Here is an 18,470-nt window from a genome sequence, read left to right as displayed (position 1 = left end):
GGATGCCCGGAGTCGCTTCCCACCCCCCTTTCTGAGACCTGCCAAACTCATCACCCCAGTGAGCCACCCTGAAGAGGCTCCCCAGCCCCAAAAAAGGGGTCAAGGCCTCCAAGCATCCTGCCCCAGCGGGATGGAGATGCTTTTGGGGGGAAACGGGACACTTTTGGGGGGGACATTATGGGGGGATGCTGTGGGGAGGTGTTTTGGAGGGACTTTTTGGGAGGACGCTATAGGGAGATGCTATAAGGAGGGACTGTGGGGGATGCTATAGGGAGATGCTTTGAGGGACTTTTTTGGGGGTCATGAAGGGGAAATGCTATAGGGGGTGGGGAGGTGCTTTGGGGTGATGCTATAGAAGGAGATTTTGGGGGGGACGCTGTGGGGAGATGTTAAAAGAAGATGCTTTGGGGGGTTCAGGGATGCCATGGGGGACACTATAGGGATATTTTGGGGGCCATTTCAGGGGGGTGCTCTGGGAGGTTGTTTCGGGGATGCTCTGTGGGGGGACACAGAAGAGTCACCCCCCTCCCCGCCCCCGCCGCGTCCCGCCCGCGGCGGGACGCGAACCCGCGGCCTCGAGGCCGCGTGGGGGCGGGCCGCTGTGCGGGGGCGGGGCCGGGAGGGGCTGGAGCGAAGAGGGGGCGGGGCAGGGGGCGGGGTCAGGGGGGGCTGGAGCGAGCGGGGGCGGGGCCGGGACGCGCCAGAGGGGCTGGGGCAGTGGGCGGGGCCGGACGGGGATGTGGGCGGGGCCGGATGGGCGGAAGTGGCGGCGGGCTTCGAAGCGTCGGCTGAGGCGGAAGTGGCGGTTGGTAGGGTTGGGGGGGGGCGGGGGGTGTCAGGGTGTTTTGGGGGGGGTAGGGGAGGGGGGGCAAGGGATGGCGGGGTCCCGGGGAGGAGAGAGGGGGTGCCCGGGGGGGGTGAGGGCTCGGTTTGGGGGTGCCCGGGGTTGGGGGGGGTTGCAGGGGTTGGGGGTGCCCGGGGGGCGTGAGGGGAGGGTGGGCAGGGCCTGTGAGGGGGGGTTACGGGGAGATGAAGGTGCAGGAGGTACCAGAGGGTGCCCAAGGGGTGAGCAGATCGGGGGGAGTGCCCGGGGGCGTGGGGTTGCCTGGTGGGTGAGGGGAGTGTAAGGGGAGGTGAGGGGGGGGGTACAGGGGGCTGGCGGGGGGTCCGGTAGGGGATGGGGGTGCAGAGGGGGTGTAGGGAGGTATGGGGGGGACTCAGCCGCGAGGGGTTGGGGGTCCCCTGTCAGTATGGGGGGAGAGGGCTGCAGGGCTACAGTGGGGTGTCTTGGGCGTTGGATAACCGGGGGGGTACAGTGGGGTGGGGGGAGCAGTGGGGTGCGGTGGGCATGGGGGGCAGGAGATGGGGCCTGGGGTGGGGTGGGGGGCTGCGGGTGCAGGTCGGGGGGCCTGGGGGGGCACGCTCACCTCCTCTCTCCCTTCCTCAGGGCCGAACCCGGCGCGGTGCTGGGATGCTGCCACCCTCGAAGGAGCGGCTCCGGGGGACTGGGGAGCGCCCGGGGGGGCGTCAGGCGAGACCCCCGCGGCAGAGCTGGCGGGTGCTGGCCGAGAGGAACCAGAGCGTGGCCCCCGTGGGCGTCTGGGTGGAGAGTGCCCCAGGGCAGCCAGAGGAGAGCCTGGCCTTTGTGAGTGCTGCCGCGGGGGTCCCGGACACCATCTGGGCTGATGGGTCTCGCCAGGGATGTCTCTAACCCTCCCAAATTGTGCCAACAAACCCCACGGGGGTGACGGGAGGCCGAAAACGAGCTTTTTCTCTGTTTGAAGGCAGCCAGGAACACTGCTCCTGAAAAGAATAATTTATTTTAATGGCTTTTAGTGGGGTCAAAAGCCACCGTGGTGTCCGTGCAGCCTGGCTTCCCATTTACACAAGCCCACAGCATCTCTCTGACTTGATTCTCCTCAAATAAACTGCATTTTTGGGGGAGAAACAAATTTGTTTTAAACATCAGTCAGGTGGGGAGTCCAGCCAATGCTCTAATTAGAGCCGTTGCTTGCCTAATTATTCGTATTGTGTGCTGTGCACTTTTAATTTTAGCTTTAGGATCTATAAATTTTCAACATATTACTAGAAGCTGCCTTCCAGTGTAGGTAGCACAGCTAAAACTTACCAGGTTTGTGCCCTCCACCCCCCCAGCGTGAGTGTTTTCTTGCTATTACCGGATGCTCCTTGGTTTATCAGCACCGGGTTTGGAACTCCACGCCATAGCTTTGTATTTGAGGTGCCCGTGCCGTACCCGGCTGACCAGTCCCCCCGTATCGATGCTGCTCTTCGCCTTCCCGTTCATCTGTAAGGGATGTTGGTGAGCTGAGATTTTATTCCACGTTGCTTATTTAAAAAAAATAAATAAGTTGAATGTTTCTGGGTCTGGAGCCAATCTCTGCTGTACCCTGTTAGAAACACTTAAGAAAATCTTTATCGATGCCTATGTCAGGGATTTCTGCTTTGAGGGTTATTATAAGAGGACTAAAAGTGCATTAAATATAGGATGATGAGTTCAGTCCCCTGTAATTAATGTCTAAACGTTACAGAAGCTCCTGCCCTTCTGAGATGATTTATTTCCATATTGTAATTTAAATCCTGAAAGGTTGAGATAATATATGGAAATGAATCATCTCCATATTCCACATAACTTCCACCTCGGCACTGTGAAACTTCTGGGGGAGCCAAACTCTTCCTGACTGCTTTGGGGGGCCTGGGCGCTCCTGGTCCTCCCTGGGTGTGGGGGCTTTCAGGTGCCTTCAGGTGTGGATGAAGGTGCACAGGGTTATCTGAGCTTATTTAATATACTTTTATATGCCAGCAGATCATATTAAAAAATATATATTAATGCCTGCTACATCAGAATTGCTAATGAGGTTGCCAACGGGACATGGAGCAAGCTGTCGATGGCACCGTTTCATGTAGCTCTGGCTTGGTTTCGTCATTAACAGTGCAGATTTCTCCCCGTCTTCGTGCTTGTTTGGTTGTGCTGACCTTGCTTTGCTGCTGGTCACATTTCTGGTAGTCAGTGGGATGTAGGGAGCACCCGATCCAGCGTTTACTAAGTTGAGTCGAGTTCAGACTTGCCCCTTTCCTCCATCCATTCAGACTCTGATTTTTCTTGCTTTAGGCCGTACTGCGGTGACAGCCAGGAGAGCAATACCAGTTTTCTTAAACCGTGGTAGTATCAGGTTTGCTTGGCGTGACTTCAAGTGAGAACCTTAAAAAAAAAAAAACAAAAAAACCCACCTGATTTTTTTTTTTTTTGGTCATTGCTTTTAATCTTTTACTTCAGATGGTAAAAAAGTTCTTGGAGCCATAGCCGTGCCTGTGCTGTGCTCTGCAAACTGCTTCCCTGATACGCTTCCAGCCTTGCTCTTGCAGAGCAATAATGGGATTAGAGGCCGGCCTATTCCTTTCGGATCCAGGCTTTGAATATTTGAGCATCCTTTCATGGGAGCAGGAGCTAGGAGTTGCTGTGTGAGGCTGCCTTATTTTTTCTTTCTGTGTGCGTTTGCAGAGAGGTAAAGGAGGAGGTGTGCACGTTCCGTATCTGGCTAGCTAGATTCGATCCAAGCTCATAATAATTCAGTAGACATTGTGCAAGCTGTTATTGCACAGATTTAGAAACAAAACATTGTTAAGTTTGCTCTGGATGCTGCTTTCCTGGCTTGTAGATGCAGGTGTTGGAAGGGAAGATGGAATACAAGCTGCTATAATGCTGCAATGTAGCAAAAAATTGTGTGAAATCTGCTTTCACCTCTTGCAGGCTTCAGCATTTCAGGTGGAGGAGGAGCTGAAGGAGCAGCAACGGGAGAAGGCAGCCAGCCTGAGACGCTTCCAGGGAGAGGTGAAGCAGCGGGTGAACCAGCAGGTCAGGATGAGAAGAAAGCAGCAGCTGCAGAAGTCCTACGAAGCAGTAAGCAGATCTCTGTCCCTGCCTTGCCAGGAGTCTTGCAGGAGAAACTCCTCTGAAACCAGTGTAAATCAGACAAAAACCCACTAGACCTCCAGTCAAGGTGTTAATAAGAAAAAAAAGGAAACTCATGGTCATGGCAGACCCCATGGCAGCAAATGGTGTTGCCTCAAGCAACGTCAGTGTGACACCTTGGTTTGCTCTGGCACTGAAGGTGCTTTAAGCCCTTTGCCTCCCTGCAGAAAGGTCACTGGCTCTCTTGGGCAGCAGAAGAACAGAGTCCTGGTGCCCTGTGCAGAATTGTGTGGAGTTTAAAAAATAGCCAGGCCAGAGTTGCGAATGATGTGGATGTCTCCTGGCTGCATTTGAAACAAAGCAGCTTATTTCTGCTGTCCCTTTTCCAAATAGTTCGCAAGCAACACTTTCACACTGTCTCCACATTCCCATTTTCCCTGTGGGCTTGTTTTAGGTTATCCTGTGAATATATTTAATCCTTTGTGCTTTCAAACAACTGCCAGGGAGACTTGCCAGAAACTCGCTGTGGAGCAAGAAGGGAACGCACTGAAATGTCAACGGTTTTGGCTACCCCTGGGGTGTTTGGGCTGTTTCCAGGGCTTGGGAGGCATGGTTGAGTGGGGATGTCCTCATGTAACTCAGCTAGCACCGCTCCAGACTGAAAGCCCGCGGATGCCTTCAGCCCCTGAGAGCCCGCTGGCTCTTTGCGCCCCTCTCAGCGTGGAGAGCAAAAATGTCCATCCAAAGAAATGCCACCAAACCGAGCCAGCAACTCCCGCACAGCACGGGTGATGTCCTGCTAGGTGATGGTTAGAGATTTGCACGTGGCCTTTTAACTCTGGAGTCCGTGTCCTGGCAGGCAGAGAGGGAGAGCTGCGTCGCCATGCAGTACTCAGACTCCGCGCTGCGCTTGACGCCCCGGAAGAACACGTGCCTGTTTCGGAGCCACCCCGCGCCTGCCATCTGCGGTCCCGGCGCTCACACCCTCCCAGCACAGCGGCAAGGGATGCAAAGTGAGCCGTTCCAGCGGCAAGCCGCCAAGGTGAGTGGTTCTCCTTCTGCATTTTTCATCCCTGCTTCATCATGCCGGATGCTTGTGGTTTGAAATGAAGAACAGGCAATATTTCTTTTTCTTTTACAACGCATCCCTAGTATTTGTTTTTAATGTTGAATGAAACATTGGCTTACATTTTCACTCTGGTTTACTGACTATTGTTGTACTCCTCCATAGCACTCATCAGAGCATCAAAACGGGTAGTAGATGTCTTCTTGGAGGATGCTGTGGTTGAACTTGCCCCGCTGCTTGTAGATACAGTGAATTTTCCCTCTGCACACAGGGACTTGTTGCTGTGCAGGCATGTCGTGTCGGAGAGGTGGCACTAGGTGGTGCCACCTCATTGCAGCTTGTCTCCTGCAGACTGGGAGTATGGGATCGCGAAATCTTGGAAAACCTGCCTTTAGGGTTTTAAGCTTTTTTTAATAGCGATGCTTATGCTGCATTTGGCATTTTATAGAGCACGTGTGTTCACCTAGGAGCTGGAGTTATTCTGGTTGAAGTACCGCTTCCCTTGGGGTGGAAAATCTCTTCTGCCTGGACACTGGCCAGGACAATCAGGGATCTGGGACTTCTGGCATCTCAGCAAAGTGATTTGGGAGCAGATGAGCTGTAACCAAGCCCTTTACCTTGCCTGGATCAGGATTTCAGTGCATTGGGGCAGCACTGAAAGACAGCTTGGGTTGCAGGTTACCTTATACCTATTTGTGAAGCTAAGTGTCTGTTGACTTGCACTCCCTTGATAAAGGACCTCGGTTGGAGCAGGGTACATTAGAAGATCTGTTCTGTGCAGCTAAACTTGGTGGAAAGCAGCTAGTGACCGCTTCTTTCGTCTTGTCTTTACCTTCCCTCTTCATGGCAGCTTAGCAAAACCATGAAGCAAGTTCGGCGCAGGCTGGCGTCCTGCAAAACCGTGCCCCAAGGAGCGGGTCCCCCCAAACTCCCTGGCGGCGTCTGGAGGCAAGAGGTGAGTGAGGGGTGCCTGGGGTAGGGTAAGAGGAATTACCTTGCACACTGGTGAAGGTCTGGCTCTAATTAGCAAATCCAAAGTGTAGTTCAGTGAGTTTCTCCAGAATTGAAACAAACTGGGCTTTTGTGACCCACCTGATGATTAGCACGTGGCTTTTGGTGGCCTGAGGGTTCTGTCCATCTGTTCTTGCTGCCTTTCAGAGAAGACAGCAGGATAAGGTGGGTGAAAACCTCTCTGTTTGCAGAGAGTAATAAGTGAGAAACTAGGAAACAAGAATTTGAAAAAGATTTTTTTAAAGGCTGAGACTGTAATCTGGGTATCTGGGAAGAATGCGATGATCAGCCCTCCCCATAGGTGCCTTTATTTCTTCAACAAACCTCAACAACTCTTTCCCTTGTATCAATCCCTTGTATCATGTGGGTGGCAAAGATCTGGAGGGTTTTCCTCACCCAGTGCTGGCTTCTGGTAGAGAACTGTTGGCATGCATCTGCTTTCCTCAAAGTGGAGCATAGGACCCACGTAAGGAGGTCAGTCCCGAGTGCCTCACCTTTTGTTCTGTTGAATTTCATCCTGCTTTTGTCACTCCGGTTCTCAAGAACAGCTTTGTATTGCAGCTATTATCCTGGTTTCTATGCCAACACATTTCTTAAACTGACGTACTTTGTCCATCCTGGAGAACACCAGCAGCAACCCCACCTGGTATTTTGTCTTACTGCCTCCTCGGGAGCCAGTTTCCTGCCCGTCTTGCCGTTCTTCATTCCCATCTCTTTCTTGGGTTCATCAAAGGTGAAGTAGATCTTGGCTGGCTGTTATCTAGAAAATACCTTTTATATAAGGGCTGGTCCGGCTCTTCCTCCTCTGTGTACTGTTGGATTTCTCTTCAAGGAAGTCAGCTTTGTGAACAAGAGTTACAGAAACAGTATAATTATGGGCTCAAAAACCTCGTTATCCATTTCCAACACTAAACATACCTTCTGTTTAAGTCCTCGATGTATTGAGGCTGCTCAGCAAGATGGAGTGATTCATTACTTTGCTATTAGCAGCACTAAAACTGCGCATGAATAACACAGCTGCTGCCCCTGCAAGCCAGGGGGTTACAGAGGTAGCAAGTGGGATGCGTGGGAGTCCCGTGGCGAGTCATCCACAGCAGTGAGAAACAAGGCTGGGAGGGATTGGGGGCCATCCTCCCACCTGAACCTTACTGCAGCTACAGTTAATCTATGCTCTCTTCAAACCTCTGGCAAGGAGGATTTAACAGCTTCCCTAAGCAATTTATTCCAGGAGGGATATATTGATTTATTGCGTTACTCTGTTTTATTACTCCAAGATAGTAGAGGGGAAAAAAAAGCTCTAATATTAATCTGACTCTTTCTCCCTGTCTGAAGGTTTGCCATGTTCACAGCTAGGCAGGACAGCAGCTTGTTCCCTTCTCTTCAGATGCAAAAGGCTGGCGTGGATTTAACCACCCTGGTAATTGCTGCCATAGTGCACTGCCTTGCCCTTTGCCACAGTACACTGCCTTGCCCTTTGCTTTTGTCCACGTAGAATTTTCTTGTGCTGTCTATTCCAGCTGATTTCTTTGGTTTGAACTCAAGCATTTTTAGCCTGTTCTCAAATACTTCTGCAAGTTCAAGTGGCTTGGTGGGGTCTAAATGTAATCAAGATGCTTCTTTCTTCTGTCATCCAGGCCAATAATGAAATTATCAAGGAGAGCCCACCTAGTTCTTACTCTATTTTTGTGCAGTGAATTTCTGAGACTGAATCTGGGTAGTGTTTTTAATCAGTATTGCACCTCCCATGTAACAGTTTCACCTAACAGATATTTCTTCACACAAGTGTTGAATTAGGCCATGTCAAAAGCTAAGCTAAAATCGAGATGTCTTCTGCTGTGCTTTGCCTGAGGCCTCTTTCTTCTATTGCAGGAGAAATTCAAACCAGCTAGACGTGACTTGCTCTTGACAAATTTATGCTGGTTGCTGCTTATCTTGTTTTCTAGCAGCTTACAGGCGGTTTGCAAGGTGATTTCCTCTTGTTTTTCCAAAAGTCAGGCAGTTAAACTCTTGAGGCTGAAATCTTCTTAGTATTTCCTTTTCCCCTCCTTTAAATATAGACGCTCATTGTGCCCTTTTCTGATAATCTGGACCTCCACAGATTTCGGGGAGAGGCTTGGGGAGATGACTGTTAGCAGCTTGTCTGCCACTCCTGACAGTAATCCAGGGCAGGTCCTGCCTGCTTAAAAACCTCGGCTTCTAGGAATAATCTGACTTTTTCTTCCCAATAATAATAATAATCCAAGATTTTTCTTGCTGCTGCTATTAGCTCAGAGCAAGCCTTTGGCTGAACATCAATGCCCAGAAGCATAAAACGCTGTTGTTCTTGGTGTCCTCTGATAGCTGTCCTTCTTGAGTAGCGAGTCCTTTAGTCTCTCTTACTAAAGCCTGACTTGTTGCCTTGATCCCTCTTGTTTTACTTAGAGCTTTGGCCTTTCTGGCACTTGTTTTGTTTTTTTGTCCCCGTGTGCTTGTGTTGTCTCTTGCGTGATTCCTTCAGTAATCTGACCCGTGCTCCACTTCCGCTGTGTTCGCATGGATTGCAGGCACAAGAAGAGCTTGGGATTTAGCCAGGGTTGTCTTGCACTGCACTGCTTGTCTTTCCACTCTAGCTGGGTAGTTTGCATTTGCTCAGTTGAAAGCAACTGTTGCTTCTCCTTGAGTCCTGTTTTCTGCATTTTTCTTCTTTTTTTTTTTCTCCTTCTTCCCTCTAAGGAGTTGCATTCCCTGCGATCAATAATCCACGTTGCCAAAATCGTTGCTCTTCGTCTCTCCCAGAGATTTCTTTCCAGGTCAAAAACATTCAAAGAGTTTCCTCCCTGCTTTCCCAAGCAGATACCTAGGTGGTAATTGCATGGAAATTACCTGTCCGGTGTTTCAGATGATCCTGTTCACCCAATCTTCAGCTGCTTTGCCTTAGGGTTTTGCAGACTCCTGTAGGTCCCCAGCATTACAGCACCCAAATTCTTTTCCCCAACAGATCGTTCCCCAAAGTTGGGGTTTTTTTCCACAGTTTCATTTCCTTCTACCTTCAGGGCTTCAGAACATCCGTACAAAGCAATAACTGTTCCTCTCTATTCCCTTGTCCTCACTGAAGCAGCTCTTCTGTGTTGTGTTTCTGTCATGACAGGGTTGATAGAGTAATTCCTATGCCTATCAAATAATTTCGTGTTCAGACTAACTCCGGGCTTTCCTCCATCCTTCCTGTATTGCAGCAGAGCCATCTCAAGGGTTCCCTGGTGTGACCTGCTCTCCTCCTGTTGATCCATCCTCTCCCTCTGTCAGCAGTCCCACTCTTCCCTTCCTAGCATACTGAAGGGACAGCAAGGCAGGAAAAAAAAAAATCCTGGCTCTGAGCTTTCTTCTGGCATTTTGATTTTTTTAGTTTGCAGGAAACAATCTGCTGCCTCTCAAAATATTGTTAATTGGCACCAGGGAGCCTGCCCACTTCCCATCTGAAGGAGTACACTACGTACTCATACTCCAGTGCCACTCCAGAGATCCCACCACCCCCCAACTCCTTGCAGTTGCAAAACAGTGCCTGGAGAGGTCTTTTCCTTGTCTTTCCTTCACCCTGCACACATCTGTCCTTCTGTTTCTGCGGTTGGTGAGTAGGTAGTCACGAGTTACCCTGCTAAATTCAGATTTTTCTGGCTCTCGTGCCCTGCGGTGATGCTTGAACACGTTGCATTGCTGCTCGCCAGATCTCAACTGACTCTACAGAATAAGCGCCCTCGGGTTAAAGCTACTTCTTACCCGTGCACGAGGATGTTGAATTTGCCCTCAGCACCAAAGCAGCCACATTTGAATTCCAGATTTACACTTGTCTCCTCCCTTCTTCTCCAGAAACCAGAGTCTTGCAAGACAGCCATGGTGCCCACAGAAGATGAGAGTGAGGAACTGCTTCTGGCAGGACATCATGATCTGCCAGCTGAACTGCAAGACCAGGGGACAGCCCAGCATGAGGCTGAGCAAGACAATGACTTCTACATCAAAATTGAATTTGAAAAAGTACGACACATATGGGGCTGGGCCAGTTGGTCTTAAGAGGTTCAAATTGTTGGGATTTGGGTTTATTTCAGCAGAGTCAGTGAGGCTGCTGTTGTAGTAGAGCAGTTGCTCCCTCAGGCCTGGTTAACTCTTAAGCCTACTGTCGTCAAAACAGGCTCGAGAGCAGGGTCAAAGTGAGATTGGCGGCTTCTGTTTCACCGCTTTCATCTTACAGCTGTGGCTTCAAAAGGGGTTTTATTTGTGCCTGCCTCGTGATGCCAGTTGGCTGGTGCTCAGCGGAAATCTGAAACTGAGTGTGTGCAATTGCATCGTACGCTTAACCAAACTCCAGACTGCGGCTGGCGGGACCTGCAGCTGCCTCTGGTCTGGCTGCCCTGCTTGGAGGCAGCAGCAGGGTGGAAGAGCTGTGGGTGGTGCATCAAATCAGCTGGAAACCTCCTAGAAAAGAGGAAAAAAAAAAAAAGAGCTTTGCATCAGAGGAATGAGCTGGCTGTGACAATTCCTGTGCCTTGGGCTGGTGAAACACCTCCCTTAGATGTAGCGTGAATCTGTCTGCTTGTGAGGACTGAGCTAATGTATTTAACTGTCTGCTTGTGAGGACTGATCTAATGTATTTATCGATTCCTCTTTTGTTTTCAGCCAGATTTTCATTAAGCATCTGAGGTGTTGAAATGTTTTGCCCTGATTACCTGGAGTAGTTAGCAAATACTTCATGGCTATAGCAGCATGTGCCCAACCTTAGCTGGTGATTAGTCCAGCTAGGAGCAGAAATACTGGCTTGACAAATACTGAGCCGAGGGAAGAAGGCGGAGCTTTACGCTGAGGTTTTGGGAGAAGTTGGCTGTTGAATTCCCCTGACGCTTTTGTTATTTTTATTATTGTTATTTGTATTATTGTTATTTTTTTTGCACTTCAAGAAGTTTTAATGGAAGTTTGTGAAGGAGAAGTGTGAATCCGTATTTAAACTAAACCAGAAACCTCCTCCCAGGGTATCTTTAGAGGTGTTTTGACAAAGCTTTGGTGCTCAGGCTCCTGCATGGAGATGTTGCACGTGTCCATCCTGTCTATAGTCAACCTATATCCCCCCAAAAAAGCACAGCTCATAGGTAGGTTACCCTGTTGAGGACTGTAGGGATCATGCCTACGTGACGACCCACCTCCAGCAAGGAGTATTTTGTTGAGCATAGATGAGAAACTTGACTGTAAAGGTGCTGATGCTGCTCTCTTACATTATCTTCCAGTTCTGTGATGGATCGGTGAAGGACTCAAGCTTGCCTGAGTCTCCTCAGAGGCTGCACACCAATTACCAAGCTCCCCTCGTACTCTGGGCTGGTGCAGACGAAGAGGAAACCAAGAAGCAGGTTTGTCCGCTGGAGCCAAGTCCTCATTGTTTCATCTCCATTTCAGGACTGAAACGTATTGAGCATAGGGGATACTGCTAGCTCAGATAAGAAGCCTCAAGAGCAGCCTTAATGTATGAAGCATCTGCTAGGTTTATAAGTTTGTCAGCGTTGATGGTGTCTCAGGTCTTGGGCAAACATACCGTGTTCTTTCTTAACATCCGTCGTGACCGTAAGTGCAATCATTACGTGCTCCTCCCGCAAAATCTGGGATCTGAATAACATCGAAGGGTTGGAGGAGCAACGGGCTTTGTTCATTTTGCCTGGCAAAACAAAGGTGTCGCTTTCTGTAGTTGCATGGAGAGAGAGAGAACCTGCCAAAAATGCTTAAAAAAACCCAAACAAACAACAAGCCCCGCTTTATCTTGTTTGGGTATAAGGCTGGGAATGTAAGGTTTCTAACATATCGGCACCTAACAGGCATCGGGATGGTAGCTTTCAAGCACAGGCTGCAGACCTGTTGCTGAGTGTCTGATTTAACAACGAGAGCTTACCAGCCTGCATCCAGGACAGTTTGGCTCGTGCTAGTCTAGGTGATACAAAGAGATGATGTTTCTCTTGGATGCCTAAAGGAAGTGACTTTTATTTTCCTGCTTCCTTCTGACATGAAGAGGAACACTTCCCTCTTCTTTTGTTGGCTTTCTTGAAGCTTACAGCGTAAAACTCGAAAGGACTTTGAAAGAGTTGTATTTTTTTGTTGTTGTTTCTTACATGCATTTTTCCAACAAGCTGATCCAAAATCCAGTTGTGGTTTCTAGACGGTGTGACAGCAGCTGGGGCTTGTCAGGCTGCTCCTTCCCCCAGCGGTTCCCTCTGCCCCTTGTTTTTTATCTCTGTGGCTCTGCTCCACCCTGAGATAACTGGTTTTGCAGCACTCTCTTCTGCGTGGGTTTTTTCCATCCAGCTTTGTCCACTTTCAGCCTGGTGATCTCTCCTGCTCCTTTATCTCCAGCTGTGCAGGGCTCTCTCTGCTGGGCGAGATGGACAAACTCAGCCCAGAACTCTTGGCGTTGGTGAGGAAAAACCCACGCCTTAAACTTTTTGGCATCGTGGAGCTCCAACTAGCTGTGTACCGACCAATTCCCATGTGGGTGGGAGGGCTTTTGGTGTGAGCTTTAGCCAGGAGGTTTCCCTCCTCTTGCTGCATCAGTGGAGTTAAGCCAAAGCCCAGACATGAAACCTCTTCGTGAGCTTAGATCCTTCAGGGCTCTTGGATTCCTGAACCACAGGACTCCCTCCTGTGTGGGAGTTGTTTCCTGTAGGGCTCTTGGATTTGTCTCAGCAATGACTTTGCCACCTCTGTGGTTCTCCTGCATGTAGTGGGTCCAGCTCGGTGTTGTATGTTCATTTTTTTTGGAGATACAGGCTTCCAGTGAACCGCAGAGGACCACCAGTCCCCAGGTGGATCGAAATTCTTGGACCGTAGCTTGTAGCACTCTGGGGAAGTGGGTTGAAGTGGGAACCAGCTCTTTTACCCCCAGGAAAGTGAGAGTTTAGGAATTTGTCAGATGACAGAGCTTCCATCCATAGGAAGGTTCAGTCAAGGGATGCTGATACAAAGCTCTCTGATGCTCTGAGACATCTTGGTCCTCCTCTCCTAGCTAACCAGTCTCTCCAGTTTCTCAGTCCTGGGGCATGTGCACTAGGAGATGTTTGAGGATCTCTTGGGGAAGGAGCAAAGTTTCTATCCTGATAGATGTGCGCTCTAGAAATCAAGCTGGGCGCTGATATCACTCAATATCAATCCCAGCCTGTCCCCAGCTGTCCTTCTCAAAGGCGCCTCTTCTTTCCCGCAGCGTCAGTATGAGTACCTGAGATACAGGCGCCTCTTCATGAACATCGAGCGAGAGCAAGTGAAGGAACAGCAGAGGCAGAAAGAGAGGCAGAAGAGAATCACTGAGTGAGTATGTGTGGATGAGCGCCAGTGTCTTGGCGTCACCTCCTTCATCGCAGGCAGGGCCGCCCTTAAGGCCGGAAAGGTCTTGTGTGCTTGTCTGGTGTGAACCAGGCAATGGGATTTTGGAAAGCACTTCTGCAGCCCAAATGGATGGATTGAAAAGGCTGCTTTATCAACTTTTTAAAAAGCGGAGAGTATGTTTCAAGAAGCTCCGCAATACCAGTGCCAGTTATAAAGCCTGAGTTACCTCCTGGGTTTAGTTTAGTGCCCAATCTGTTAACCCTGGGGTGGGATTCATTCGACCAACCCCCACCAAGAGACACCCTTGGGCCATGTTGAGTCCTTCAGAGGTGCTCAGCGCTTCTCTATCTACTTTGTGAGTCCCCTGCAGCTTGGATAGGAGTTGGGAACCAAAACATCAGGCTGGGAGAGTTGCATGCAGCTCACCAAACCGTGACTCTTGGGAACGGATCCCAAGCCCCTCTGCTACAGTCCATGTTTAGAAACTTTGGGGTGAGGTCACATCATTGTTGTTAAACTGATCTTGTCTCTGGGGTTTTTAATATCAGACCCTTCACCCTCTCAACTATAAATGTATATAGTATATTAAAAAGATTTCCCAGCATTTGTTCCAGAGTTGAAAAGTAGGTATCTGTGTAAAAGTATCAGTACTCATTTTGGTGGTTTAGTCATCTTCTCCCTTTTAAGGCGTTCGTTAAGGAGGAGCTCTGCAAATTCACACCAGAATAGGAAAGAGACTCTAGGGGGTTTTTTTGTCTCTGCATTGCTCTAAAATAAAACGATGTAGCTCTGACCATCTTGGTCTCTAACGCCTGCTCTGCAGTGGGCAGGTTTTGTGGGAGCAGGACAGGCACCCGAGGGCAGGATTTTCATGGTCACTTTTTGGAGAGAAATTGCCAGTCTAAAGAAACGCTCCTCCAGCCACATTCCTGATGTATAAATTGGCACTCGGGAGCTTCGGAGACCTTTTCCTGCCCTGCAAGTGCTGGCGAGACACCAGGGATTTCCTAGTTAGTGTGATATCTTTTTATTATGTTTTTTTTTACCCCTGGTTGCAGGGGTGCTGCTAGAGCTGCAAGCTGCTCGGAGCGTATGTGGAAAAGGGCTGGTTTTGTAATTACTTAGCGTAAAGCCTTAAGTCGGCCTTGGCCTTAGTTTCTGTAGCAGAAGATTTATGGTGGGGTAGTTAAGGCTCTATTACCACTTCATTTAAAAAACATTTTGGAGTTTATAACCTGACTAGAGAAGTTTGGCTTCAGCACGTTCCTTCTGGATGTAAAGATTTGACCCCCCAAATGGAGTAACATCCGAAATGTCTCGTTCGATTACGCTTTCTCCCCCTGGCTTCTACCCAGCCTTGATTTTTTTTTTTTTTTTTTTTTAATTCCTTTTGGCAGTGATCAGCCTGTAACATGTTATTGCATTTGGTACTCATCAGCGGGAATAAAATGGCAGATGCTTCAGTTTAAAGTCTTTGTGCTTTGTAATTGCCGCTTGTCAAGGGAACGTGCTTCGCGTTTGGTGTGACTTATACAACCCAGATTCCACTGCAAGGACTGGAGTGCCGTGTAGGTGCAAGGGCGATTGAGGAGATAGAGGAAGATTTGATTAAAAATGCTTCTTAAAGCCTATTTTGGAGTAGGTGTGGGATCCGTGGAGCTTCTCTGCTGTACCCAGCACTCTTCTACAGCCCTGTTACGCTCCCCGTCCCAGAAGCTGCAAGGACAGCTTACAGTAGGATCCAAGCTGCCCCCTAATCAGAAGAAGACCGAAGTGGGGAAGCTGAGCTGTTGGCCCTTCCTGGTGGATCTAAAAGAGCCCAGGCACCGCTCTTGGTTTCAGAAGGACAGAAGAGCAGCTCTTTTGGGGAACTGCAGGTGGCACTTCTGAAATGGAGCACGTGTGAATGTGATGCGGGAGGGAGCTGGAAGGAGAAGTCCACGATGGTGAGAAGACTAGCAGGCAGGAGGAGGTCAAGGACAGGATCATCTAGATCCCCTTGCCCTGAGCTTACAACCAGGGGCCGGCAGGGAACGGAGGTTGGGATGGAGAAGCTCCTTCTCTAAGCATGTGTGTGCCTGCAGGATTAAGAGCAAGAAGGAGAACCAGCGCCGGGTGGAGGAGCAGAGGATGCAGGAGACGGCCGAGCAGCAAGAACCCTCCCCGGGAGAGGGAGCCTGCGAAACCCTGGCCCAGCTTAAACTGGAAGAGAGGAGAGCAAAGAAAGTTAAAGAAAAACAGCAGCGAAATAAGGACTACGTGAGGTACGGCTGGATCCCCTCTCCTTGTGCAGAGCCGGGTGTTACTGGCAAAGGTGAATATTTTATCCCTTGCAGGTACATCGAAGCTCTAAGAGCCCAGATGAGGGAGAAGATAAAACTGTATAACATCGACTTGCCCCCGCTGTGCTCCTGCGGGTCTGATTTCTGGGACTCCCACCCGGATACCTGTGCCAACAACTGCATCTTCTACAAAAACCACAAAGGTAGGAGCTTCTGCTTCTGGAGAGGAGGCACTAGACCTGGATCTCTGATTATATAGGAGAAATCAAACGTGGCTAGATGTTTCCGTGGTCCTGGGCTGCTCTGTAGAGATGCTCCTACAAATATACTCCTGAGAGGGCAAGTCAGGTGCTCTGCTGCTTGTTTCTAACTCAGCCTTTTCCTCTGTCCCTTCAGGGAGCTTAGTGGCATCCTCAGCAAAGCACCAGCCTCTATAAAGCGTTAAATAACGCTGCTGTAACACATATGTACATTGGCAGGGGGAAAACCATAAGGAAAACGCTGCAAAACAGGCTCGTTAGGGGCACAGAAAACCTCTTTGCCTTAAATCTTCTGCTGGGAGGATGCACTAAGGTGGTGGAAGTTGTCTTCGTTAGGTGACGGATTGCTCTGATCTTGAGTACAGCTTGGAAAAATACCTGGCTGAGCAACTGGGAGTCATCTTCTAGGGGTAAAAAAATAGAGAAATTGGGTCTTTACAAAAGAATCTTTAGCTTTCCTGCTTTGGCTTGCATACTGCTTCATACTCAGGACCGTGCAGAGTGTGCAGACAAGCATGTGGAAAACTACAGGCATGTCTGTTTATCTTAAAAACCAGTTCTTCTCTCTCTGCTTTACAGTAAAAGGCTGAAGCTGAGCCCAGTTTCGGGCTGTGAAACTCTCATCTCTTAACGCTGCTTCTTTCTCCCCTTCCTGCTCAGCCTACAGCCACGCTCTGCAGTCAGTCGTCTCGTCCTGCGACCCCGTGGACGGGAGCCCCTCGGTGAGGCTGCAGCTCCGAGACCTGGCCGCTCTCTGCACTCGCTCGGGGAAACATCTGTGACGAGGGCAGCCGCGTCCCCCGTCCCCCCGGTGTATTTTGGCGACTGTTGTAAGTAGAGAGCAGGGCTGTGCCCTGTCCTGCCTGCTCCTGCCTGTCCTTCTGCTCCATCTGGCAGGACGGCGCCTTTGCTGTCCTGCTCCTGGGGCTCAGGTTTAAGCTGCATCTCTCCCATCTTGCTCCGTGTGCGTGGTCGGCCGGACCAGGAGCGTGGGGGGATGGTCGGTGCGAAGGAGCTGATTGCTCCGCGGGGCTGGTTTAGAGGGAGGCACTTGAATTCTGGCATTCAGCTGCGAAATAAACTGTTTGCAATTGTTGTTTGTCTCATTAGGAGTGTGAAATGAGAAATGAGGTGCCTGGGGTCAATATCTCTTAGGGTTAGAAACCCTTGTGGTTTCTAACTTCTTCCTTCCCACTCCCCTTCTCTCCATTGCTGTGTCGCTCCCGCCAGCCCCTGCCTCTCAGGTCACGGTCCAGAGCCAGGTATTTATTGCTCCTTCGCTTTCTTCCAGGTGAGGACCTCTCCTCCACTAACGGCCACCTGACCCATGCTCCCACAGCCTCTATTTTGCTCCGGAAAGGAGCTTTTTCTTAGGAAAAATCTGTATTTAGCCTCCAGGTCAGTGACTACTGTGCTGCTTCAGCCCCTCGGCAGGCGTTGCTGGACCAAGATCATTTTTACCAAAAATTACACTGGTGGGGTAACACGGTCCTGCATGGAGGTTGCACCATAACCTGTCATTAATATTTACTGCTTGCCAGCCGCCCTCCTGTCACCTCTCCAATATTAACCACAGCAGGAAGGATGGGCGGCCAAGCGTGCCGGATTATTTCTTTTGCCTGTTACCATCCCGCCGGGTGCGAAGCAAACCCACGACCCCGGTCCAGAGGTAGCATGGAGGTGCCGAGCCAGGGGATGCTCCTCCGTTCCCCCTGGAGAATCATTCACCGACTTATTTTTGGCGGCCGGTGCTATTTATTAACCGCTATTTGCGTCAGGGGAAGACACCGTGGACCTAATAAGGGGTGTTGAGGTGGATTTGTGAAGGGCAGGATCTGGCCCGGGAGGTTTTTGCATGTGCCAGGGCTGGGGAAACCAAGGGCTAAAGCTGCAAATGTGTGTTTTAACTGATTTCAGGGCAGGGCTTTGTGCTGGGGCAGCTGAGGACAAGCGTTTCCTTGGCAGGTCCCCAGGCCCTTGCTCGCACCCTGGGGACCCCTGTTTCCAGCTCTCTGAAGGGGTCGGAGTGGCTCCCGAAGGGCGGGGGGCTGGTTTGGGGCTTGGTTCAAAGGAATGACGGTTAAATAAAGCCATTGCTGCTCCTCGACCTCATGATCTGGCTCTTGCTTGTCTCTGTAAATGGGAGAATTTCTCCGGGTGTGAAACCTGTGGGAGAGGACAGCGGGACTCCCCAGATCCCTGCAAATAAATCCAAAAGCATGGCTGGGGCAGCTCAGCTGAAATCGGGGCACCAAAGCCCTTTGGGGGGCAAGGGAGTGGCAAAGTTAAAACCAGCCTTTTCCGCTGGAAAAACGGCATCTGGGGAAAACCCCGGAGCCCGGTGGAGGGTACCGGCTGCAGGTGAGGCCCCCCCCCCCCCTTAGGACTTGGCCCCCCTCCCCGATGCCCAGCTTTGCTTTTCCCTCCTTCCCGCCGGATTTGAAGTCGATTTTTGGTTTAGGCGGAGCCGGGGACGGAGGGGACGCTCCGGTTTCGCACCTCGGGGTTGGAGGAGAGGACGGGCCAGCGGCTCCGCGGGGCTGCACCCGGGGCGGGACCGGCGCCGGGGCCGGGGCCGGGGCGGGGAGCGGCGG

At 50.5% G+C, this 18,470-nt stretch overlaps 1 protein-coding gene across 5 annotated transcripts; it reads left to right on the top strand.

Annotated features, from left to right (window-relative positions):
* Window positions 1–738: 738 nt before the first annotated feature.
* CCDC15 (coiled-coil domain containing 15) lies at window positions 739–17,983 on the top strand. Of its 5 annotated transcripts, none has more exons than XM_052786253.1 (12): window positions 739–809; window positions 1,448–1,645; window positions 3,770–3,919; window positions 4,791–4,973; window positions 5,848–5,952; window positions 9,852–10,016; window positions 11,258–11,377; window positions 13,213–13,316; window positions 15,419–15,598; window positions 15,671–15,819; window positions 16,537–16,706; window positions 17,168–17,983. In XM_052786253.1, exons 2-11 carry the CDS (start codon window positions 1,472–1,474, stop codon window positions 16,656–16,658), a joined length of 1,452 nt encoding a protein of 483 aa, XP_052642213.1. In that variant the 5' UTR covers window positions 739–809; window positions 1,448–1,471; the 3' UTR covers window positions 16,659–16,706; window positions 17,168–17,983. The 5 variants fall into 5 exon arrangements, with proteins under 5 accessions (XP_052642213.1, XP_052642211.1, XP_052642210.1 ...); XM_052786251.1 differs by having other exon boundaries at window positions 751–805; XM_052786250.1 differs by lacking the exon at window positions 739–809 and adding an exon at window positions 1,023–1,065 and having other exon boundaries at window positions 3,770–3,874.
* The last annotated feature ends 487 nt before the right edge of the window (window positions 17,984–18,470 follow it).

This window comes from Harpia harpyja, chromosome 4 (assembly GCF_026419915.1).
Source record: "Harpia harpyja isolate bHarHar1 chromosome 4, bHarHar1 primary haplotype, whole genome shotgun sequence".
In the NCBI taxonomy this organism is placed as follows: domain Eukaryota; kingdom Metazoa; phylum Chordata; class Aves; order Accipitriformes; family Accipitridae; genus Harpia; species Harpia harpyja.
Note: the sequence above shows the minus strand (reverse complement) of the source record. Positions and strands in the feature narration are given on the sequence as shown.